General features: G+C 43.1%; 1 protein-coding gene across 2 annotated transcripts in view; it reads left to right on the top strand.

The window, feature by feature from the left end:
• Nucleotides 1–8,349: 8,349 nt before the first annotated feature.
• Nucleotides 8,350–25,246, top strand: part of LOC147439279 (rhodanese-like domain protein) — a 75,801-nt gene continuing 58,904 nt past the window's right edge. The window contains exon 1 of one of the 2 annotated variants that reach the window (XM_086485144.1): nt 8,350–8,623. In XM_086485144.1, coding sequence (XP_086341270.1) covers nt 8,453–8,623 — 171 coding nt within the window. In that variant the 5' untranslated portion in view covers nt 8,350–8,452. The remainder of the gene's footprint in view (nt 8,624–25,246) is intronic. The other variant, XM_086485143.1, reaches the window with a different exon arrangement.

The raw sequence follows: 25,246 nt of genomic DNA on the forward strand, positions 1-25,246 counted from the left end.
GAGCCCAAAAAATACGTAGTTTTTTGGTCTCAACATATAAAGTCATTTGTATTTGTCAAATTGCACTAGAATAGTTCCAATTCCACGAGGGGGCCTTTGAAAGACCAAAATTATGCTCTTATTCAACACGCGCTCAATTATGAAATTATGTCTATAACTTGCGTGTGACTTGGAAACTTGTCTTTAAAGTGTATTCCATTATTTTGTAACACTAAGTGCTAACACTAGGCTTTTATAAACATAAAAAAGGACATCTCTACAAAAAGATATAAGAATTTTATGAATTTTTTTTGCAAACTAGCTTGAAATTTTACTAAAATTTATGACTTAGAACTTACCAAAATTCTATCCATACGGATTTTATTTTGACCTAGAGAAAAATTGAGTGTTTTCTTTCCCTCATAGCCAACCTATGGTAGAAGCAATGTATAAAAAACTTCTTTCTAGCTTGACAAATAAATTGCCTAAACTTGGAAGGAAAACATGACACTTTAGTGTCTCAGGACACTTAAGTGTCCAATTACAGAACTAGTGTTAAATGCATAAGCCCAAACTTTCTGTGTTGCATCATCTATGAACATCACAAAATAAGATGCACCACCAAGAGAGTGAGTTGGCATGGGGCCACATACATCACTATGCACAAGATCTAAGGGGCATCTCTCTTTCTCAAATGAAACATTACAAGAAGCACGTGTTTACTTCCCATACTAACAATGCTCATAGAAAGAAAATTTATAAAAAGATAAAGCGTGCAAATAACCCAAATGCAAAAAAGTTTCCATTTCTTTCTTGGACATATGTCTCGATTTGTGTGAGTGTGCGATGCGTGCATGCACGGTGTAGGAAGTGGAAGAGGAGAGACACTCTGTGTGGACTGAGAATAGAGCAACAATCTCTATCTCCTTATTCTTTGTATATAAAAGAATAAGGTAGGTTAGTGCAGTCAATGGACAGTCGAATGTCGGATGTCTGGCTAGGGGCAAAGACACATTTGCCTCTACCCCAACAAATTTCGACTTAAAGGTGATTGTGTCGACTCAGGGGGGTCACTATGTATAAATTGTGTATATCACGTACATTCAAGGAATATTTCTAAAACTCCTTCTCTGTGAATTTTTGACAAATAAAAAACACCCATTTTCTATTCAATCTGTAAATTTTTTTGCCAACTCCATTTTATAGTGCCCTTTTGTATGTGAAAATGTGAGAAAAAATATAATTTAATAACCCTTTCTGCTACACTAACGTGAAAGTCACATAATTATTAACTGACCCCTCAAGTGTGCCGATATGTAGGTCCTACTAGCTAAACTACTGGTAAGTACAAGAAAATAGGTGAGAGACTCTTTCAGTCTATGCCCATTGGCCCGCTCACTGCATGCAACTGTATCGACTCTAGTGATAGGCGAGCGTGTGAATCCATGGTAGAGCTACATGAAAATCCCACAGACATCTTGGTATGGTCTATATGGATCTACAAAGCATAATGCTAGTGTCAATCATGGTAGAACTGACAAACCCTGTCACAAATGCTCCCACTATAGCTGCTAAGTCGGGCCTCCACACTGACAAGTCAAACATGAGATTCTCAAATGCTGAAAAAATTTGCACAAACCTAGCTCTACTAACCTCCTCAGCGTTATATGCATACTCTGTACCATCAAGACTACCGATCACGGATGGATGTGTAGACTCCTGGAGGACCACCTCCCCCTCATCCATAGGGACTTGATGCCTATGTCTTGGCATAACCTCATCAGCCTCTCGCATCATCATATCAAAGAGCTCCATATCATCCATCTTTGTCTGTGTCACTAGGGAGAAAACCCGCTCTACCTTTGTCTACACATTGTGACAACACCTATGGTGTCTCACTAGAGCAATTCCGCTCCATCTCTATCTCTGTAAAGTTCACTGACATGTCCTACACAACTATATGCTCTGTCTCTTGAGGCATACTAGAGATCACCTACAAATGAGACATGCCACGTCTCTCGCTTCTCACACGCTAGTGTCATCACTGAGACTATGTCATCTTGCACTTGAGAAACCTACAGTGGGTAGACAATATATGATCTAGATTCTTGCGCAATGACTAGGCAACCCAACTGCATGTGGAAAGGTTGCTCTTGAAGTAGTACCTGACAACCCCTGTCCCTCAAGCATCTCACTGAGATCAAATTATGTGCAATCTCAAGAACATAACGCACATGTCATAGCATATAATATGCACCACTGGGCAATGACATGCATGCAAATCTTGCACCCTCTATATCATATGCTGATCTGTCAGCTAGATGCACACGACCAAGGCTCCTACTAGAAAAAGTGCCAAACCAATCATGACATGCTGTGACATGGAATGCTACATACTCATCTAGTAGCCATCGAGAGCAAGTGCCATCTCTATCAGACATAAAATCAAGAGGAACACTAGAGGTAAAGGTGGCATCACCATCACTGGCATGTGAAACCACCTCTCTAGTCTATGTCAAAACCATCTATGCATCATGCATACATCTCCACTACTGCCTCATACATCTAAAACAACATTGTCTAATGTGCCTTGTGTGACCACAATGCCAACAATGCATGTATCCACAAGAGCGAAACTGCCGTTTCTCACGAATCGTCATTATTGATTCTAATTTGTCACACATAATGGATATCATATCAATGAAGAAAAACACGTACACGTAAAGTGGGAGATCTTTCAGCCACTACACTAATCAAGCATCAACTTGCATCAATCCATACACGCAAGTCGTGAGCAAACATTGTGCTCAAAGACGCATCCCACAAATAGTGTTGCAAATCTGATAACTGCATAAATTTGCACAAATAATAAGCATGTAGAACCTGTATCAGTGACTACCTGTAAACTGTATGTAGTAGACTTGCGATTGGAATGTTCATCGATGGGAAATAGTGCATACCATGAATCCACCTGTAGCCACAATGAGCATACCATAAATCTCACTCCTGCAAGAGTGGATACGAGAACATTAAATCCATGTCCAAGCTAACAAAAAATTATCAAAGTGAGAGTAAATACTCAATCATTGTCAAAATGGGCGTAAATACTCGATCACTATCAAAATGGGAGTAAATCGACCATTATACTATCATAGAATAAGACTGTAGATATGTGCAACATATGGCAAGAATCTAGGTAAAATCGAACAGAGTCTCCCTTGAAAATAAGCAAATCTCAACCATAAAAAAACCGCATCCAAGATGCCAAAGTGGGAGATGATTTTGACCACTACAAACTTACCAAAACTTTCAAATGCTCAACATAGACAGATTTTTGTAAATGCCAACAAGGGCTCCATAGAAGTATACAATGGTAGGAACTGCATGTAACATACATACACAACAAAAGTTTCTACTAAATGTAGTAGGACATGCACTCAAACCGGCACCATGTGATGCAAACACTAGTTGTGGGGATACACGCTCTCAATAGAGCTCAAACGACACTCCTCAATGCCATATGCATAAAAGACTGTATGCATAAACTTCCAACACATGTGAATTGTTGCAAAATCATAATCTGCCAAACATCTATTTGAAAATCTATAAATTGTCAAGACGTGTGATAGCCAAACATGCTAGAGCAAGTCAAATCATAGATGTCATACATCACAACCAAAAACACATATGGCGATGCAAATCTGCTCTCAAAACACATGGAGAGCTGAAGACATTTGTGAGAATACAAAATTTGTTGCAAAGGGCAACGTATAACTCCATCGTGTGTGTGTGTGTCCTCGAGGCCTTCACTGTTTCAGTTGAGGTGAAGTTATGTATTTCTTTCTACGCTGTCTCTCCTCTTACTCAACTCGAATATACAATTGTTGGGAGAAAACAGCCTTTGTGTTATTTATTTTAGACATACCTACACTCCAAACCAACTAATGAGCAATTCCACAAAGTCATAGACCTCAAAGAGATCTCTGTTGTGATTTTTTTTTTTTTAATCCGAGCATTTTAGGTCAAGTTATGAGAAAAACATTGACCTACTATCAATATGCCTTAAACTAAGCCACTTGCTTCTCTCACCGTTTGTGGCGTGTGGTGTTTAACCCTTACCACCTTGATATTTGATCTCTATGTGCCGAGCTCATAATGCCTCCATAGCCATGGAAGCTCCAAGCTTCGATCCATTGCCAATGTAGCCGATGTGAAGCTCACCGGAGAAGAGGGAAATGCTAAGAGGAGTAGAACCACGGCCTTTGGATTTGATACCACTTGTGAGTGCACGATGTGTGCATGAGTGGTGCAAGAACGGGAAGAGGAGAGACACTCTGTGTGGGTGAGAGAATAGAGCAGCAAGCTCTATCTCTTTATTTTTTTTGGTACATAAAAGAATAAGGTAGGTTAGTGTAGTCAGTGGGCGATTGGTGGACACCAGACGTCCTGCCCGGGGCAAAGGCACATCCTTCTTAAACCCCAACAATTGACTATGCCACAAAGAAACATTTGGCATCTTGATTACTGAAAGAACATTGTTTTTGTTAGACACATAAATATGATACAAAGAGCCAACTTTAGAACCAATAGCAAGCAACAAGTTGCCTTTGGATATATGCTAGGATTGCTAATAGAAAGTGACTTTATAACCCAAGTCATCAAGTCTTCCAACTAAAATCAAATTGCAAGTCAAACATGGCACGTGATGAACATTGTGAATGAAAAATTTGATGGCATTCAATAAAACCATAGTAATGCCACCAATTCCAACTGCGTCACAAGCATAACTATAACCCAATGTGATGGAACCAATAGTCTCTTCATAATGAGTAAACCACTCATTGTGCGGGGTCATGTGAAGAGATGCACCTAAATCCAGGATCCACGTAACACTTCACCACTGCCTAACACTTCAGCTGGCAACAAACTCTGTAAACATAGAGTCTCTTATGCATCATAAAACACATTTTGTAGACTCTGTTAGCAAATTAATGTCATGTGCATCATCATAATCAGTGACCAAATTGATCTCTTGGATCTTCATTAAATTTTTACTCCTTTTCTCTCACATCATTGTCATTGCTTTTGCTTTTTCCTTTCTCATGTTTCCATGCATGACAATCTTTCTTTATATGGCCATACTTCTCACACAAATGACAATGTGCCCTTTTTACTACAAGACTTTGATCTATCACGAGATGTATCTCTCTTGCCATCTTTGCCAGATTCACGTTGCCAAGAATGAACTTTCCTTTGTTTGCTTTCTTTTTGTACATAGTGAGCTTCCCCATGATGCGAGCTACCCATAGTCTTACGATGCACTTCTAATGAAAGAAGAGAACTTGCGATATCATTATACACTAGCGTACCATTTGGTGCAGAATTACTAACAAAAATACAAAATGTATTCATCGTACACTAGCGTACCATTTGGTGCAGAATTACTAAGATGTATCCAACGACGGTGGCAATGAGCAAAGCAAGCAAATAGATTTCTATGTTCATTTCATGAACACAAATTTGGGCAAACAAAGAGTCAAACTCATTGATATGGCAAGCAACACTAGCTGACTCTTTCATACAAAGATTATATGGCTTTTGCATCAACAACATCTTATGCTAGTAGAGTTTCTCTCATACGTGTTGTATAACTTCAGCGATACTTGATGCTCTGTAGCACACTCCAAAATAGTGAAATAAATTGATTCGGTAAGATGCAATCTAATCGCACAGCTGCAAAGCGCGTCTAACTCTTCCCATTGAAACTGAGTCACGTTCATCTCATTAGTCCTCATAGCACCCAATGAGGAATTAAGTAACACCCATTAACACAGCTCGCGAGCCTTGATCCCTCTACCTTGGGGATACATCAAGGAGGATCAACCAATTGAGAAGGCCTTCACAACCTCCCACTTGCTTTGGAAGGCCTAATTGGTGGCAGTTGGGGGAATTTTTTTTAATGGGGAGTCAATATTGTGTAACAATAATAATACTAACAATGTGAAAAGTCACAATGGCCTACAAAAGAGGACTACTTATGAGAAAGAAAGCGTGTGACTCACTACTCAATGTCCCTCTTTATATAAATAGGAAAAAAAATCTCTCACATGCCCTACATATGTATACATAAGACAATGCTTAAATAATGCCCTCGTTACAAGAAAAGGAATAAAACAATTTTTTCATCAATTTACTTGCCATCTGGCACTAATCAATTATCCAACTATCAAATATTGCTCCCAAAAGTTCCATGCTTAAAAATTTTCAAGGTTGATACGTGACAAGTAGCCTTGCCCTTCAAATCGCAAAGATTCTACATCTTTTTGAGCAATCATATATTTTTTTGGCTTGCTAAATAAGGCCTCAGAGAAGAAGTATGAAAGGCGTACATTCATATATGCCGTACATGTGGATGTAATTTGTCTTGGAGTCTTATTGCTTTTGGCACTTGGCAATGAAAGCGGGAGCTACAGATGGATGGGTCTATTCACATAAATGTGCCTCATCTTCAATGCCAATTTTCTTTAATGCTCCTCGATGGCATCCAATGAACCTGTGAAACGGGTCTCAATGTGCTGGAAAGGAGTGTGTGGCCCTAAGGTCTAACCCCCTTGGAGGCTTTGTCAAGTATCCATCTTGTAGATTACAACTGGTCATGGCTTTGGTAGGGTGGAAAAAGCAACTATTCCGGCTACTTTGGGGAAACTCGACCAAAGAGTGCTGTCTCGGATGCCCATGCTCCATTGCTACCCTAATGCTTCCAATTGTTGAGCCAACAAGCCCTATGCAATGCTTAGTCTTGAGGGCAAAGCTCCCACATTTCCCTTGCTTCTCTCAGCTCCATGCCAAAAATGACATCACCTCATAGATTAGAAATAAGAAGCTTTCTTCTGCTCATATATGTTCCTCTTCTTCGTCTTGCATGTGCTCCATCTATGTTTTGGTGTTTATGTCCTCGCCAAGGACACTTCAATCTTTGACTTCCCCTCTCCACCCCCTTCATCAGACATGGGCATGTACATTCTAGAATAATTTAGGGTTTTGATTGTGCTTGAGTCTGGGACATGATCGTATTTGAGCATCTCCTTCTACCTCCTAGTCACTCCCTATGTCAATAAAATTGTGGATTGATGTAGGATACAATTGATGTGAGTTCTAAGAAGAGTTGAACGCATAAAGATAATAGGTGGAGAGACGAACAAGATTGGTGTCAGTCTTGGCAGAGCTTGACACGACATATAATGTTAAAGCAAAACTGGTTGGCTTCACTCAAACTCGGTACTTCTTTGTTCTGAATGGTTAATTTGTAGCCCAATCTATACTACCCATGCTGTTTAGCCTAGCTTTTGTGCTACAAGCTAAGTGACTAGATATGGACAATTTTTCATTTGTTGTGTATATGGTGTCAATCATGCTCCACAGAGTGGTGCAAATATTGCTTCGCAATTGAGCTACTGCAATCATTCTTGATTCTTCCTTTGCTACTACTAAAGGCCACCAGATCTGTTTTTTCTCCATGAAGTAGCTCCTTAATCCAAGTATTTTGGTCAATGATGGATGTACGCCTTCACCTCCTCATTTTTGCCTCAAAATTGGTTGATCTTTTCACCTTTAATAAATGAAATTGCAACCATTGCTTTAATAGTAATAGAGCTTATTGGTATTACTACTATTGCTTTCAAAGTATAATCGTCTTGACAAGCCAATAGAGTAGGCCACACCTTGGTACGAGATGAAGTTGGCTATAACATCTATACCGCATCACCTATTAGCTCTACTATAATACCCTCCTTTGGATTCCCCCCTTTGTTGGCACTGTCTGCTTTGCAGGTAGTGATATAGGTGTGGTGCCTATCAGATTTTGTACACATTTTTAAGGTTTTTTTTAGGCCTAGTAATAAAAATAGCTTCTCTCTCTCTCTCTCTCATCTGCTCTATCGATCAAAGCACTCAAGAGCGCTCTCTCTCTCTCTCTCTCTCTCTCTCTCTCTCTCTCTCTCTCTCTCTCTCTAACAACAGGCAGTGACGTCGTCTGCGCGTTAGTGTCCCCTTTGTTTGCTACAATATTGCTCTTGTAGTTACAATTAAAGGCTATTCTAAGGTCCTACCATTGGAATACCATCAAACTAAGAGAGGCAAGTTTGCCAACAATTGTGAAAGGGCATTGTCTTGTATATGTCTCTGGGTGCCATTGCCAAATCTGAACATAGCCATTGTCTTACTTTTCGTACTTCTGTGAGACAACTTTACATCTTTCTATCATTATTCATCAAGAGAACTCTCAACCACCAACAAAGTCAATTTAGGAAGGAGAGCGTATAATGGACAATATAGTTTTATAGTAAAACACAACAAAGAAGACATGTGATGCTGTAACTTAACTCCACAGGCCTTCATGACTCTTGAAGGGTAGTTCACAATTTTTACCCATCAAAAATCAAACCTGGCACCGACAGTGTTTCGTGAGAGAGCGATGGAGCACGTGGAGGACGAGGTAAAAGGAGAAGAGGAAGGGGTGCTGCTCTACTACAAGTTTGTCTCCATTCCTAACCCTGAGACACTCGCCCTCTGGTTCAATTCCTTCTGCTCCGCCCTCGCTCTTGTGGGCAGAATCCGTGTCGCTCCCGATGGCGTCAATGTCACCGTAAGCTTCCTTGAATTCTTTGTTTCTGTTTTTGATATGGGGTGTTCTAATTGTCAGAACAGCTGAATAGTCACTAAGTTACTGCTTAAAGCCCCCGTTACAAATTGAGTTTTGCAAGAGCGTGAGTTGATTCTTGCATTTGGAAGAGTATAATAAAGAATAGATCTGGATGATAGTTTCTACCATCGGACATGGGCTGTAGGTGGGAGGTGTCGGAGGGGCCTCTTGAAGGTGACAGGAATAACGAGTTGGAGAAAGTCAAGTAGTATGGGCTTTCTTTAAGTCCCTTTGACGATGCAATGAAAGACAAATTATGTGCCCATTAGTGTGAATGTGGTGCTTTTATCACAAGCCTGAAAGCCTTACGACTACACACCAAAGCTTACAAAGATAAATATCGTAAATGACGATGTTGTAGGTTCACCGTCTCGACACTTGCACTCGATTGCTAGGTTTGCTTAGCACATGTCACAAAACGGGAGCGTACACGAGCACTTAGGAAATCTGAAAATTATAATTCTTTGCAAACATGAGAGAAGGGAGAAGATCGACACAGTATTGGGGACCAGAAGATGGGCTGGTCCCCCCCCCCCCCCCCGTAAAGAGTATTCTTTTATTCAGGGAGAATTCTTATACAAGCACGAGAACCTGAGGAAACCCCTTCGTTCTGTAATCTTAGACGCGAAGGTCGTGCTTTCCCGTAAAGGGCTTGGGCACAAGGCCGTTCCTTCCCGTAAGGGACTTAGGCGCGAAGCCGTGCTTTCCCGTAAGGGACTTAGGCGTGAAGCCGTACTTTCCCGTAAGGGACTTAGGCGTGAAGCTGTACTTCCCGTAAAGGGCCTTCCCGTAAGACGGGAGATTCTTGCAAAACAAACCACACAAACACGCGACAACAATTCGTATGGCGAATCCACAATAGATACCTGTCGCTCTTGCGCGGGAAAAAGCGACTTCCGTGCTTCGTAGTATCGCGATCTCTTGCGGCAGAGTCTTCTCTTGCTGACGTTGGTACCCCCTTTGAGTGAGGGCATGTGGTGCTTTTATAGCTCCCTGGCCACGGCACGAATAGCCGCTCGCGTAGAGATCGCGGCCGTTTTTTTTTTTTTTTTTTCTTGCGCTGTTCTACCCGAAATAGGGAGAGAGAATTCGCTGGCTGGTTTTGTTGCTTTATCTTCTAAGTCGTTGCCCACTTATTAAGTGGGCGGCCGACATATTTTAAAATTGGTCTGAACCTGCCCAAAAACTCAATAAAACCTTATAAGTTAAAACCAATGCATTTCACAACACTTCCCAGGCGTCCCTGGATGCAACCACATGCACGAATGCAATGCAAACATAGATTCCTCACGGGAAAGCGTCTGCCTTCCCGCGATTGTTCTTGCTTTTCGTAAAAAGCTTCATTGAACCCATCTTTATTCTTGTGCTTGCGTTCTTATGCGTATTTTCTTACTTAGTTCGTATTTCCTCCTTAGCCTACGGAATGCCCCCTTTCCGATGCACCTGTCACCCATCATGTGACGCATCAGGGGCACCCGTAACCCGGCCCTTTCCACCGAACTTACGGAAACTCCTTCGCGATGTTTATCGTCACCCATCAAATGACACATCAGAGTTGTCGGTTCCTGATGGCATTTCCTGTAGCTACAATCTTTTAACATTTCTTAGTGTACACATTAAAATATCCTAATTTCAAACTAGACAGCCACATGGCCTCTCTGAAGATACAACCATGATGGCAATGAAATCTCCCTTACATTGCACCTCAAGAAATGAGCGCCCGAGACTAAACACAAGATGTGAGAGAAGGATGTGATTGTGGGAGAGAAACAAATGGGGTGATGACAGCTAGCAACAAAAATGCTTATGAGGACATGAAAAGGGAATAAGATTGTGGCAAAGAGAGAACAAAGAGGAGAGAAATTGCAGGTATCATCACTCAATGGATGCCCACACAACATAGGGGTGGGGTTATACATATACATATACATATACATACATACATACACACAACACACATGTATGTATATTACACATACATATATGTATGTATGTGTGACAACTCCTTGACCCGTAAATGGCCTCTCGTGACTGGGAGAAAATGGAGGCAGGCTATCAAGTCCAAGAAAGAGGCTACCTAAACATTGGCCACAAAAGGAAAAAGGTAATGGCTACTTTGTGGACTCTACGGGCTCATACCAGCGCGCTCAGTGTGGTAGCTGGACTAACCATAGCTTGACATGCCAATATGTGACTACCTCTCATGTGGGTTGACATAGCCACAAAATAGCCCTACACTCTTTTAATCTTCCCTCCGGAGACACAGGGGCCCTAGCGGCGCAAGAGATGGTAAACTAACACGTGTTGGTTAACTCTTGGATATAGAGGATAATAGACCCGTGGAGTTGCTAGGTAATCACTAAAGAAGGGCCTATTACGTCGCGTGCATGAAAGGAAACTAAGGTATACTATGCCTTCAATTGCCCTGCATGAGCATTGGAACATCATAACCTCATTTGTAAGTGATACCACTTTCTTGGCCATCTAGAATATGATGGATCATGTCTAAATCTTCAAGATGAGTCAAAATGATTGGGGCACCTCCACCATGTGCATGCATCATCAACTAAAGATCTAGCTTTTCATTGGTTCTTGGGAATGAAGCTACTCGGATCTTGCGCACCAAAAATGAACTAATTTTGAAGTAACTTGCTCGAGTGAGTCTAGGGCTTCGGATCTCTCAAGAGGGAGCATGGTGTCTATAGGCTTCGACTTCTTGGTTGAGTCTATGCCTCAAATGGACACCATATTTTCATCAAGTACCACCTCCACGTCCAGCTTGTTGACCTCTATGGGTGGACAATAAGTAAAGTTAGGTTGTAGGTGAGAAGGTGAAGAAGAGCTCTAGCATTCACAACTAGTGTCTTGCAAATGCGTGCACCGACTATGAGGTAGAGAGAGCATTTGATGCTTCCTTCTCAACAATAACATGTTCTTTAATTTTCGGATATCCCCTCTTTAAGAAAGGTGGTGTGATGCATGTGTCACAAACTGCTGACGTGTGAAGTAACTGAAGAGTAGAGCCACTGACCAAGGGGCCTAAACCCTAAGAAGAACAAGCAACAACAGAAAAAGAAGTCCTACCAACTTATGGGACCCCGTCCGATGGGGCCCAAGTGACAAAGGCATATAAATAAAGCAGGACGCCCACACACACAGAAGGATTTGCGCTGGTCTGATGACGTGGCAACTGTACGGAAAACCTTGATTTTGCGCTGACATGATGACGCAAGAGACTCTACGGATTTCCGCGTTTTGCGCTGATTGCTGACGTGGCAGTGGTACGGATTTTCGTGATTTACGTTGGCAGCTTTTGGGCATTGCTTTTGGACCAGATGCTTTTGAGTTTGAAGGCTTTTCATGTAAACTGCTTTTGGGCCTAGGGCCTTCAAATATGAGGCCATGGGCTCATTCTCTGGCATGCTTCTTGCCAAAGGTGCAGAGGGTGGAGTACCGGCTTGTACTGTGTTGATGTAATATAAAGAAATACCAAAAGAGGCGCCAAGGTTTGGGGCCAGTACTCTCTAGGGTGGAATTTTGCCACTTCGTGTCGCGTGTCGTCTCCCTCTCTCTCTCTCTCTTAGTTCAGTTGTTATTGAAGTGCTATAAGTCTGTTCAATCTTTTCTTTTTCGTTGGCACGTGGTGCCCGTCTTGTGATACTGGTATCAGAGCATCATGCGTGTGCTTTTCTAAAAGTATACTGGTCCTAACAAAGAGCAGACAGAGCAAGATCTCACTTTCAAAGCTCATTGGAAATTTTAGCTTCGTGCTCCGACTTCGGACTTATTAGCCACTCCCACCCTTACTTCATCGCGTATCGGACGCGCTCCCATCTTCACCGCTCATGTCTTACAAGGCATAAGCCATAAAGATCACTTGCTAGAGAAGGATCCAAGATTTGTTTCGAGCTGTTGTTTTTCTCAGAGGCAATGCTATGTAGTGGTGGAAGTCTATAGCTACCAAGCCGCACCTTCAAGGACTTGGCAAATTTCAAGAAAATATTTGCCCGAAGTTATATGGTTTCTGACATCTTCCTTTGGAGTGCAACTTTTGGTAGAGGCATAGTGACATAAAAACGCGTTTCGGCCCTTTGAAACCTCGAAACGGAGAAACGATTGAAATTTTTCGACGAAACAGACGAAACGAGTTGAATTTTTTTTTTGGCCCCTTTTTGATCGGTTGACGTCAACACCCGTTTGGGGAACTTTTAAGCCATGTACAAAGGCCGCCTCACGAACATCGAATAATCTCTCTCTCTCTCTCTCTCTATAAACCTTGCATGTCAGCCTTACCCCCTCATCTATACTTGTACGTTGCTGCAGTTGGCTGCCGATTTACCTTGTTCACTCGTGACTCAAGTCTCACATCTAGATTTTGGTATTTCACATGTCTTGATAGGTGAATTTGCATGTATATTCAATGTATAATTATAGGTACATGCATGTGAAACGAAACCTGTGTTTCGCTTTCTTTGAGCTCCGAAATGAAACGTTCAGAAACCTCGAAACCTCGAAACGCACGAAACCTCGAAACGTTTCATGTCAAACTGGACCGTAGAGGGGTATCTTAAAATGTTTGCCACGGAAACCCTAGCAGATTACAACTTGTAGTCTCTGAACATCTCTCATCAGGTGTCTCTTCTTAAGCTGATAACCTTGGAGGTCTAGTGTGATTTGTATATCTTGCGGCTACCATCACCGCCAGAGGAACACTGTCTGTACACGTGGACCGTGCTGTGGTTGGCTACGACCTTATGGAAGGAATCTAACCCTAATTTTTGGTGCAGGCTTCAGGATGGGAAGTCAATTGACTTTTTCGAGCGCGATTGATGTCGAGATTTCTTTTTAAGTTTGAGTTTTGTTTGAGAACTTGTTTGGTGATCCTATTTGAAATTTGTTTAAAATGGATGGTATCTGTTTTGAACTGTCTTGGTGCCGATTTGAACTGTTTGACTCTGGTTTTAATACTGGTTTCAATGATTGGTGATTTTACTCATGGGTGGAGTAGTGACAAATGATGTTTGAGAATGCTTGCTAATTCATACTCATGGCTCGGACCCTTGTGGTTATTCACGGGGGGAGTATTGAATGTTTGAAAAGTGTTGTTTTTACTCATGGCCCGGACCCTTGTGGTTATTTACGGGGGGAGTATTGTTGTTGTTTCTCATGGCCCCCGGACCTGGATGGTTCTTTACGGAGGAGTATTAAGAAGTCTGAGCAGTCGTTACTCTCAGCACCTCCAAACGACGCAGGCTGCGGTCTAGGGGACGTTTGGTTGTAAAAGGCCTCTATATCTCATGGCCGGTACCTTTTTAGGTTATTTGAGGGAGGAGTGATGAGGGAGTCGTTGAATAGCTCATGGCCCGAACCTGGATGGTTATTTGTGAGGGGAGTGTTCATCGGCGACTTTATGTTTCTATGTCTTGTAACATGCATGTGTGAGCATTTGTGTTGCATTGTGATGTGCCTGCCAACCACTCGATATTCCTAAATGGATGAGATTCCCTGTGTATGTAACTTTAGTGCATCAAGAAACCCATGGAAGATCAATGCGGTTTGGGTGTGATGGCTAATTTTACTACGCTAGAATATCAAGAGTTCCAATCTGGATGAAAGGAGAAGCCAACTCCTTAACAAGAAAAAGAGCAAACTAATTGTCCCTCGGATTGTCGCTCGGAATGACCCTTAGAAAATTTTGAGCTAACTTGAGTTGTTTTGCAGATATGCTGTAATGGCAGACGATTACTCTCTTTCAAGAAGGGGGGATGTCACAAACTGCTGACGTGTCAAATCACTGAAGAACAAAGCTACCGGCCGAGGGGCCTAAACCCTAAGAAGAACAAGCAACAACAGAAGAAGAAGTCCTACCAACTTATGGGACCCGTCCGATGGGGCCCAAGTGACATAAAGGCGTATAAATAAAGCAGGACCCCCACACACACAGAAGGATTTGCGTTGGTAATCAGACGTGGCAACTGTATGGAAAACCCTGATTTTGTGTTGACATGAAACGCGACAGACTGTACGGATTTCCGCGTTTTGTGTCAACTGTTGATGTGGCAATTGTACGGATTTCCGTGATTTACGTTGATAGCTTTTGGGCATTGCTTTTGGACCAGATGCTTTTGAGTTTGAAGGCTTTTCATGTAAACTGCTTTTGGGCCTGGGGCCTTCAAATATGAGGCCATGGGCTCATTCTCTGGCATGCTTCTGGCCGAAGGTGTAGAGGGTGGAGTACCGGCTTGTACTGTGTTGATGCAATATAAAGAAATACCGAAAGGGGCGCCAAGGTATGGGGCCAATACTCTCTGGGTGGAATTCTGCCACTTCGTGTCGCGTGTCGTCTCTCTCTCTCTCTCTCTCTCTCTCAGTTCAGTTGTTATTGAAATGCTAAAAGTCTGTTCAGTCTGTTCTTTTCCGTTGGCACGTGGTGCCAGTCTTGTGACAACATGAGTACCAGTCATGTTCCATGTGTGATGTGTCCGAAATGAATTCCTTCAAACATTAAACAACGTTTCTTTTATGCAATCGGTGTTTCACATCAACATAATACATGGTTCCATAGCATGCCCAACAAAGCATACTGTGCACAACCATGCCCGATCAAGTCGTTAAATAGAGTGCAACAATCTAGTGACAATATTTATTTTCTCATCACATAGCCCCATAGTATATCCAATATATATACCCTGGTAGGCTTTGTCTTTATGCTCTTTAATACTGATACATTAACCCACATTTGGTTTGTATCAGTTACAAGTTATTAGTAAAGAAAAAATAAAGACTATTAACCAAGTGTTCTTACTTCAAGAATAAGGGATTTTCTTTTTCAATGTCACATCCAATGTAATAGTTTGTCCTCGTTGTGACAAATGATGACTTTCTTCTAAGATTATAAAACAACATAATTCAATTGAAACCATGGCATGTCATTGATTGTGTAACGGGCTGCATGATACTCACTAGGCAGTGAGAGAACAAAGCTGAAATTTTCATTGTGCACGCACACTGTGTGTGTGTGTGTGTGAGAGAGAGAGAGAGAGAGAGAGAGAGAGAGAGAGAGAGAGAGAGGAGCAGGAAAAAAAACAGGAGTTTGCTCTTTGCACGCGGCGGATGAGCTTCTCACGAAGTGTCTTGTATGGGTAGAGCTCGTAGATCTGCCATCCTTTTTATAGCCTTGTATTGGAGAATTGGGGGCATCTTCAGGAAAAGTCCTAGAAATTGAGTTTGTGTGCTTTGGCAAACAGATAGAAAGTTTGTTCCATTATGGAAATTGACTTGATGCATATTTGAAAGTTGGCGATATATCTTAAGTGGGGTACTCTTGTGGACTCTTGTTTTCAATGGCAATCTGGAGCATTTTTCTAAAAACTGCCCTAGTAATGTGCCTTATCTCCAAGACCTTATCCCCTCATGTCCTTGGCAACAAGATTTTGGTGCCCAAGGAACAGATCTTTGGTAAGGCTGCTTCTCATATGGATGAATGTACTCATGGCTCTACTCAGTCCATGACACCCATCTCTAGCTCTCCTGTATATGCTAAGGTGCTAGGGGCACCCAAGACTACTGTAGGTAAACCTCGAGGCTTGTCTAAGCCTCTCCTTGACTGTCACGTGCACATCTAACCCTATGTGCAGGTGGACAAGCTACTTCATGACTAGGGTTCAGGTCAGCTTAGGAAGTGTTCTGGCACCTTGTGAGCCTGTGCGCAAGCCGTGCATGTCCAGGCACTTAAGAGTAGTTGCATATCCTCTGGTTGCACACAGCATGATCATTAGCATTACAGTCAGTAGTAGCCATAAGGAGCATTTTACAGTACATAGAACCTATTTTTCCTATTTTAGCCATTTTTCACTTATTATTAATAAGTGACTCTGTTGGGAAACTAGGGAGGGCAAACTAGCTACGTCAATATATAAGAAAAGCTAGCGCTAGCACTCTCTAGCAGAAGAGGCAGCAGGAGTCCACAAACTCATAGGCACCTTCTCAGCAAGACCGGCAGGAGGCCTAGCGGTTCCAACCAACAGCAGATCAAGACTAGCGTTTTGCAATAGGACCAGCCCAGCGTTTTTCACAGGATCAGTCCTGGCGTTTTGCATTTTGGAGATCAGCCCTGGCGTTTGCAGATTCCAGCACGTCAGGCGTAGCAATTTTGCACATGTAGATCAACCTAGTGTTTGCAGATTCCCGACGATAAGTACCTCCATTGTCACGTGACACATCCAACCCTATGTGTCCGTGGACAAGCTACAGCATGATCAGGGTTCAGTCAGTCTAGATTAGAAGTGATCTGGCACTTTAGTGAGTCTATTCGTAGACCGTGCACTTAGTGAGATGCATATCCTCCGGTTGCACACAACATGATCATCAGTATTTCCATCAGAATCCATTAGAATCAGTTAGGGGATTTTTCTAGTGCATTTAGTCTATTTTCCCTATTTTTGGCAACTTTCACTTATTATTTTTAAGTGACTTCCCAACAAAAGTAGGTAGGGCAATTTTGCTAAGTTAATATATAAGCAAACCCAAGTTAGCACTAAATGGCAGAAGAGGCAGCATGAGCACATGCTCAACAGGCACCTTCTCAGCAGAACCCCAACAGGAACCCCTAGCGTTTTTGGTCCCCATCATCGCCATCACCTTCAGAACCATCAGCATTTCACTAACGCTAGCAAAGGCAGGCAGCGTTTTTGGTTTTCAGCCAATCCGCAGCAGAGGCAGCCTAGCGTTTTGTATTTTCAGCCAATTAGCATCAGATGGTCAGCGTTTTTTAGCATGCAGGACAGCATCAGATTCAGCCCTAGTTGGTTGCAGAAGAACCCCATTTTCAGCCTCGAAAAACGCAGCAAAAACAGAGATTTTCAGCCACCGAAACAGCCCCGAAATTCAGCAGATAGAAAAACACAGATTTCAGCCCTAAAGTCGTCGCCGTCATCACCGTCGTCGTCATCGGCATAGTCCCAAGTTGCATCAGTCCATTGCATACGCATTGTACCACTTTGTGCAATCAATAGTAGACCACTCTCGCCGACGAGAGTGGGGCCTTCGGAGGAGGGTTTTACAACGTCTCTGGTGTCGTATCTCTCTTCTCTCTATCTCTCAGTCTCATACACTTGCACGCACAGTGTCCATTCACTTTGTTTGTGATCATAGCACTTTCCATGAAGAACGGAAGGCTCTCCCTTCCATAAGAACTAAAAGGAACCCTTGAGCACAGTTCGGAGCACTCATCTTGAGCAAAGTTCAAACATTCATTCCGCACCACTTAACATTGGTATCAGAGCTTTGGCAGTATTCTGTATCACTCAAGGAAAGAACCACAAGAGTCACAGTATTTCTTTTGCTTGTTGAGGTCGCACGAACCCAAGTTCGCTTGGGCGTGTCGATTCCTAATCGTGTTTTTGAAGAGTGACAGGAATCCCAAGAAAGAAGGGCTTTTCCAGCCTCCCCTTGTGTCTCTTTTCACTCATTGAGAGCGGATTGTGCACTTAGTGGCTGGCCAATCGACGTGAGGTGGGAAAAAGCAACCTTGGTGTGAACGCAAGGTCACCAAGGGGTGCGCCCGCGGAAAAGAGTAGAACTCGGGTGAAGAGAAGATCATTCTCAACCACAGATTGCAAGCAAAAGAAAACCTCAAGAACCTCGAGAACCTCAAGAACCTCAAGACCCTCAAGAACCCAAGAACCCAAGACCCTCAAGAACCCAAGACCCGCAAGAACCCAAGTTCCTCGTGAACTTAAGAACCAAGACCACAAGAACCCACAAGAACCCACGACTTCAAAATGGTCATCACTCGAAGCGGAATGGATACTTCGCTTGGAGGTGATGAGCATGAGAGAGGCGGCGAAGAATTTTCCCCACGAGGAGGTTTTTCCGACCCTCCCCCTTTCCCATCTACATCAAGGATTGCACTAACTCCTATGGAGGCTTTGGAGTTGATCTTTATGGAAAGGAACTTAGAACGCGAAGCAAGAAATGCAGAAAGAAAAACAGAAATGAATCGCAGACACGTAGAAATAAAAGCAGAAATGGATCGCAGGCACGCAGAAGACAAAGCAGAAAGAGAATCAGAAAGAAAGGCAAGACAAGAACAGTGCGAGCGACACATGCAAGAGTTCTTGTGACTCTTTTCTCAAGTGCCGACATAGATGCAAGAGATTCAGGAGACGGAGACTCTCTCAGTCTCTTCTTCTCCAAAGCATGACACACAGGATTTGCATGATTGTGAGCAGCATGATGATTTGAATGACAATGATTTGCATGATGATGAATTGATTGACAATGATTAGCATGATGATTTGGATGATAATGATAAGCATGATGATTTGCATGATCAAGATGTGATTTCTCACAAGCATGATGAGTTGCATGAAGATGATGTGATTGTTCACAAGGATGATGTGTTAGTGGATGCTTTTTCTAGTGAAGCTAACCTCGTTGTAGATTCGATCAGTCATGAAGAACCGATCTTGGCTTTCGAGTCGAGGTCCAAAGTACCCCCACAAGACAATTCGATCATTCAGGAAGAAGCAATCTTGTCTCTCGAGCCTAGGTCCAAAGAACCCTTACAGGAAGTATTATGTGTTCGCATGATTGATACGCACGCATTGTTCGAATGTTTCATTCGTGTTAGGTGCAGCGGAATGAATGTTTGCGCTTTGCTCAAAATAAGATGGAAAGTATGCATTCAAGGAAGTCACATTCCATGTCTCTTCCTTGGCATGACACATTTGTAGAAAGAGCACATGAAAGTATGAGCACCAAGCGTGGGCATGTCCATTGTGTTTTGCCACAGTTGATTGCTCTAGATCATAAGCGAAAGATCCGAATTTATTGTTTGCATGTGTTTGATGAACGGTTTGTCACTCCGTCTCTATGTTCATCTACATTGCATACAGAGTCTTTAGAGAAGACAAGATTTCTTCCCTTCACTTTACATGAAATGGGTATGTTCATGGTTTTGTGTTGAAAATGGTTTCAGGAATTTTCAGCCATGGAGATTCTTGAAGACGAAAGAAGCAGGTCTCTAGACGAAGTTGAAGCAAGGAAGGAGCCACAAAAGACTGTGTCGCTTTCGGCGCGGCCCAAAGAAGCAAGCGTTGCAGACCTTTATGAAGTTCAAGTACCGCACGACCCACACATCAGAGTGGGCCGACGAAGAGCCCCTTCTAGGATTCCGGATGCTATTGGCGATCTCCCTCGACGCCATACAGTTCGGTACCAGTACCTCACTTTGAAAAGGAGAGGATGTCACGTGACACATCCAACCCTTTGTGTCCGTGGACAAGCTACAGCATGATCAGGGTTCAGTCAGTCTAGATTAGAAGTGATCTGGCACTTTTGTGAGTCTATTCGTAGACCGTGCACTTAGTGAGATGCATATCCTTCGGTTGCACACAGCATGATCATCAGTATTCCCATCAGAATCCATTAGAATCAATTAGGGGATTTTTCTAGTGCATTTAGTCTATTTTCCCTATTTTTGGCAACTTTCACTTATTATTTTTAAGTGACTTCCCAACAAAAGTAGGTAGGGCAATTTTGCTAAGTTAATATATAAGCAAACCCAAGTTAGCACTAAATGGCAGAAGAGGCAGCATGAGCACATGCTCAACAGGCACCTTCTCAGCAGAACCCCAACAGGAACCCCTAGCGTTTTTGGTCCCCATCATCGCCATCACCTTCAGAACCATCAGCATTTCACTAACGCTAGCAAAGGCAGGCAGCGTTTTTGGTTTTCAGCCAATCCGCAGCAGAGGCAGCCTAGCGTTTTGTATTTTCAGCCAATTAGCATCAGATGGTCAGCGTTTTTTAGCATGCAGGACAGCATCAGATTCAGCCCTAGTTGGTTGCAGAAGAACCCCATTTTCAGCCTCGAAAAACGCAGCAAAAACAGAGATTTTCAGCCACCGAAACAGCCCCGAAATTCAGCAGATAGAAAAACACAGATTTCAGCCCTAAAGTCGTCGCCGTCATCACCGTCGTCGTCATCGGCATAGTCCCAAGTTGCATCAGTCCATTGCATACGCATTGTACCACTTTGTGCAATCAATAGTAGACCACTCTCGTCGGCGAGAGTGGGGCCTTCGGATAGGGTTTTACAACGTCTCTGGTGTCGTATCTCTCTTCTCTCTATCTCTTAGTCTCATACACTTGCACGCACAGTGTCCATTCACTTTGTTTGTGATCATAGCACTTTCCATGAAGAACGGAAGGCTCTCCCTTCCATAAGAACTAAAAGGAACCCTTGAGCACAGTTCGGAGCACGCATCTTGAGCAAAGTTCAACATTCATTCCGTTGCACCTAATATCCATAGCAGTAGCGTTTTCAGTTTTCAGCGTATAGACACCGCAGAACAAGTCCCGAACCTCGCAGATCTCACCTTCCCGCAGCAGATCCTCGTCGTACGGTTAGATCAGCCAGCGTTTGCAGATTCAGCCAGCTATTTGCAGATTTCAGCATCTGCGTTTTCAGCGCATCGTCATCGCATCGTCGTCACCGACATAGAGTCAGAATTCAACAAATTCAAGAATTGTAGATTTCAGCCCCTAGCGTTTTCAGATTTCAGCCCGTCTCGTCGTCGTCATCATCGCCAAGTCCTTTACATTTAGACCATTGTACGAGGATCGTGCAATCAATAGCATAGACCTCTCTCGCTGGTGTCGTATTCTTCTCTCTCTCTCTCTCTCTCTCTCTCAATCTCAGCACCTTCATTCACAGTGTCATGCACTTTGTTTGTGATCATTTGCACTCTCTCATTAAAGGAACGAAAGGCTCTCCCTTCTGCAAGTAAAAGGAACCCTTGAGCACAGTTCAGAGCACTCATCTTGAGCAAAGTTCAACATTCATTGCCGCTGCACCTTACATTGGTATCAGAGCTTTGGCAGTGTTTCTGTATCACTCAAGGAAAGAACCACAAGATTTTTTTTATTTTTTATTTTTGCTTGTTGCGGTCGCACGTAACCCAAGTCCACTTGGGCGTGCTGATTCCTAATCGTGTTTTTGAAGAGTGATAGGAAACCCAAGAAAGAAGGGCTTGTCCGGCGTCCCCTTCTTCCTCTTTTCACTCATTGAGAGCGGACTGTGCACTTGGCGGCCGGCCAATCGACGTGAGGTGGGAAAAAGCAACCTTGGTGTGAGCGCAAGGCCGCCAAGGGGTGCACCCGCAGGGAAGAGTAGAGCTCGGGTAAGAGGAGATCCTTCTCTAACACAGATTGCAAGCTAAAGAAGAACCCCACGAACCTCAAGAACTCAAGACCCTCAAGAACTCAAGGACCCAAGAACCACAAGAACCCAAGTTCCTTGTGAACTTAAGAACTCAAGACTTCAGTGTATGGTCATCATGCGAAGCGGAATGGATACTTCACATGGAGGTGACGAGCATGGAGGTGGCGAAGAAGAATTTTCCCCACCAGGTGGTTTTTCCGACCCTCCATCTTCTCCATCTATGCCAAGGATTGCACCAAATGCTATGGAGGCTTTGGTCAAGACGATGATGGACATGGTGATACGATAAGAAGCGCAACGCGCCCCCTTGGATCGCGAGCGCGAAGAAAGAACGACAGCCTTAGAGCGTGAGCGTGAGCAAGCGTGCTTGGCGGCTGAAGAAAGAAAGGCAGAATTAGATCGCGAGCACGAAGAGAGACAGTTAGCCTTGGAGCGTGAGTGCTTGCGGACCGAAGACAGACGAGCGGCCTTGGAGTTAGAGGTAAGGCGCAGAGAGACCAACCCATGCAAGAGTTGATCCTACAGGTACTTACCTCGAAATCCGAGCCGGTCAAAGAGGTTGGTAGTTCATCAAGTAGTAGAGACTTGAACTCCAACAACCGCGTCACAAAGAAGATCATGTTTAGTAAGTATGACGGTAAGATGGATGCTAGTGTTATTCATTCTTGGTTGCATCAATTTAATGCTTATTTTGCGACAACTAAGAAGACAGGGAATAGCAAGGTTTTGACGGCAGCCATGTACCTTGCCGGTGATGCCATTAATTGGTACCACGCATGGCAAGAGACACAGTTGGCCGTGCACCTAGAGGAAACCGACGAAGGCGTGCCCTATTTCTTCAATTGGGCCGACTTCCAAGACAAGCGCAAGGCACCGTTTATGCCACCACAGTACCTAGCACAATTGAAAGGCGATTGGGCGTAGTCTTAAGCAAAATGGTTTGCCAGTTATGCCTTTCTCTAATCGTGTTTTGCAGCTCGACACCCAATTACGCAAATCGGCTGATGAGCGCAAGGAGGCATTTCTTTATGGATTGGACGAGTATATCAAGTATGATGTCGAGGTACTCGATCCAATCGATCTCAACAAGGTGGTAGCAATTCCTCTTGTAGAGGAGATGAAGCACAATAAGAGAAAGCGTAAGGAGATCAAGACTTCTCAAAGTACCTCTCAGAACCCTCAGAACAGTAAGAATGGTAACTCTTCTAACCAATCTTCCTCTAGTCTCTCAGAAAAGAACTTACACAATGAATCTGAGGGTAAAGCTTACACAATTGCTAAACCTAAGCTCACTCCAGATGAAAAAGCAGCAAAAGGAATTTTAGGAGGATACATCACGTCAGAAGAACAAGTCATTTATTCTAAGGAAGGTCGATGTTATCATTGTCACATCAAGGGTCATATAAAGAAAACATGTCCTAAGATTGAATCTAACGAATCTAAAGAACCCACAAAACCCACATCCTCTATTAATGCCATAAATGAGAACACTAGTGTGACCCAAGTTTCTCATGATCCTCCCATTGATCGAGTCTCTCATTAAGTGTTATGGTCATGTGAAGGGTCAGCGTTTTGTCATATTGTTTGATCCAGGCAGTATGCATGATGTGATTAGTGACTCTCTTGTTGAAAGAGCCCGCTTGGAGGTTAGCAAGACATCTCCTTTGGAGGTGTCGGGCTTCGCTCCCGGTATGGACTCTCTCATTACACGAGAGTGCCTTGATGTGTTATTCACGGTTTAACAAGTGTCCTTCCGCAGAAAACTTGTAGAATCTCCTCTTTCAGGATGTGATATGCTTATAGGCATTCGATGGTTTTGTGAGCATAACCCTCTCATTGATTGGGCAACCAATACTTTCACTTTCAATGCCAAAAGTGACTCTCCCATTGTCATTCGTGGGGAGGAAGTTGTTCATTCTTCATCTCTCATTTCTAATGTGCAGGCGAAGCTTGAAAAGAATTAGGAGAAGGAGACTCTCTCAGTCTTGTCTTCTCCAAAGCACAACACACATGATTTGCATGATATAGATGTGATTTTTCACAAGCATGATGTTTTGCATGATAAAGATGTGATTGTTCAAAAGGATGATGGTTTAGGTGATGCGTTTTCTAGTGAAGCTAACCTCATTGCAGATTAAATCAATCACGCAGAACCGATCTTGGCTGTCGCGTCAAGGTCCAAAGAACCCTCTCAGGAAGTATTATGTGTTCGTATGAGTAGTCAGCATGCATTATTCGAGTGTTTCATTCGTGACGGTTTCTTGTATTTTTGTCACCGTATTTTCGTATTCCCTTTCCACAGGCATGCCGTATTGTACGATGCACATGATTCACTCATGGATGAGCATGGCTGTATGCGGGACTCTCTTGAAAGGAAGAAATGTTTGCATTCAAGGAATTAACATTCCATGTCTCTTCCTTGGCATGACACAGTCTACAAGAATTTTTTTCCGTCAAGCATCGGCATTTTCATTGTGATTTGTCACAGATGTTAGATTTTGATCAGAAAGTCAAGATTCGATCTCACTGTTTGCGTGTATTTGGTGAACGGTTTGACATTCTGCCACTTCGTTCATCTGCATTGCATGCACAGTTTTTTCGAAAGGATAGTATTTTTCCAATCACTCTACATGGAATGGGTATGTTCATGATTTTGTGCTGGAAGTGGTTTCAAGAATTTTCCTCCTCGGAGATTCTTGAAGAAGGTGGATCTACGTCCATAGACGAAGTCGGACCATTGAAGCAGCCTCAGATGACTTTGTTGCTTTCGGCGCGGCCCAAAGAAACAAGCGTTGCAGACCTTTCTGAAGTTCAAGTATCGCATGACCCACACATCAGAGTGGGCCGGCGAAGAGTCCTTCACAGGATTCTAGACACTGTTGGCGATCTCCCTCGATGCCATACAGTTCGGTACTAGTACCTCACTTTATCCTTTTCAGGATTTCCAAATGCTCCCAAGGCTTTAGCCTTTATCCAGCAGTTCGACATAGCATTCTCTGGAGGGCGCTATTCAGAGCACTCCAAAATCAGGAGGGCAGCATCATTCTTGAAAGCTAATGCCCGATCGTGGTGGTCAACTCTTCTTTCATGGAAAGAAGCCCCTACCAAGTGGTTAAAATTTAAACGGCTCTTTATTTCTTCTTGGTTGACTCAGGAGTACGAATGCGATGTGATGACCGCTTGGAATCATCTTTGGATGACCAAGGCTCACACTTTGGATGCTTATTGTGAGAGGTTTTGGGATGCTTTTCTAATGGCCTCTGTGGACTTTTCAAAGAGATCGGAGATTATTGCCTTGAGCATAAGTTCGAGTCCATACAACAATTGATGGGACATGC

Source organism: Adiantum capillus-veneris, chromosome 16, assembly GCF_014529385.1.
Source record: "Adiantum capillus-veneris isolate H3 chromosome 16, ASM1452938v2, whole genome shotgun sequence".
Lineage (NCBI taxonomy): Eukaryota > Viridiplantae > Streptophyta > Polypodiopsida > Polypodiales > Pteridaceae > Adiantum > Adiantum capillus-veneris.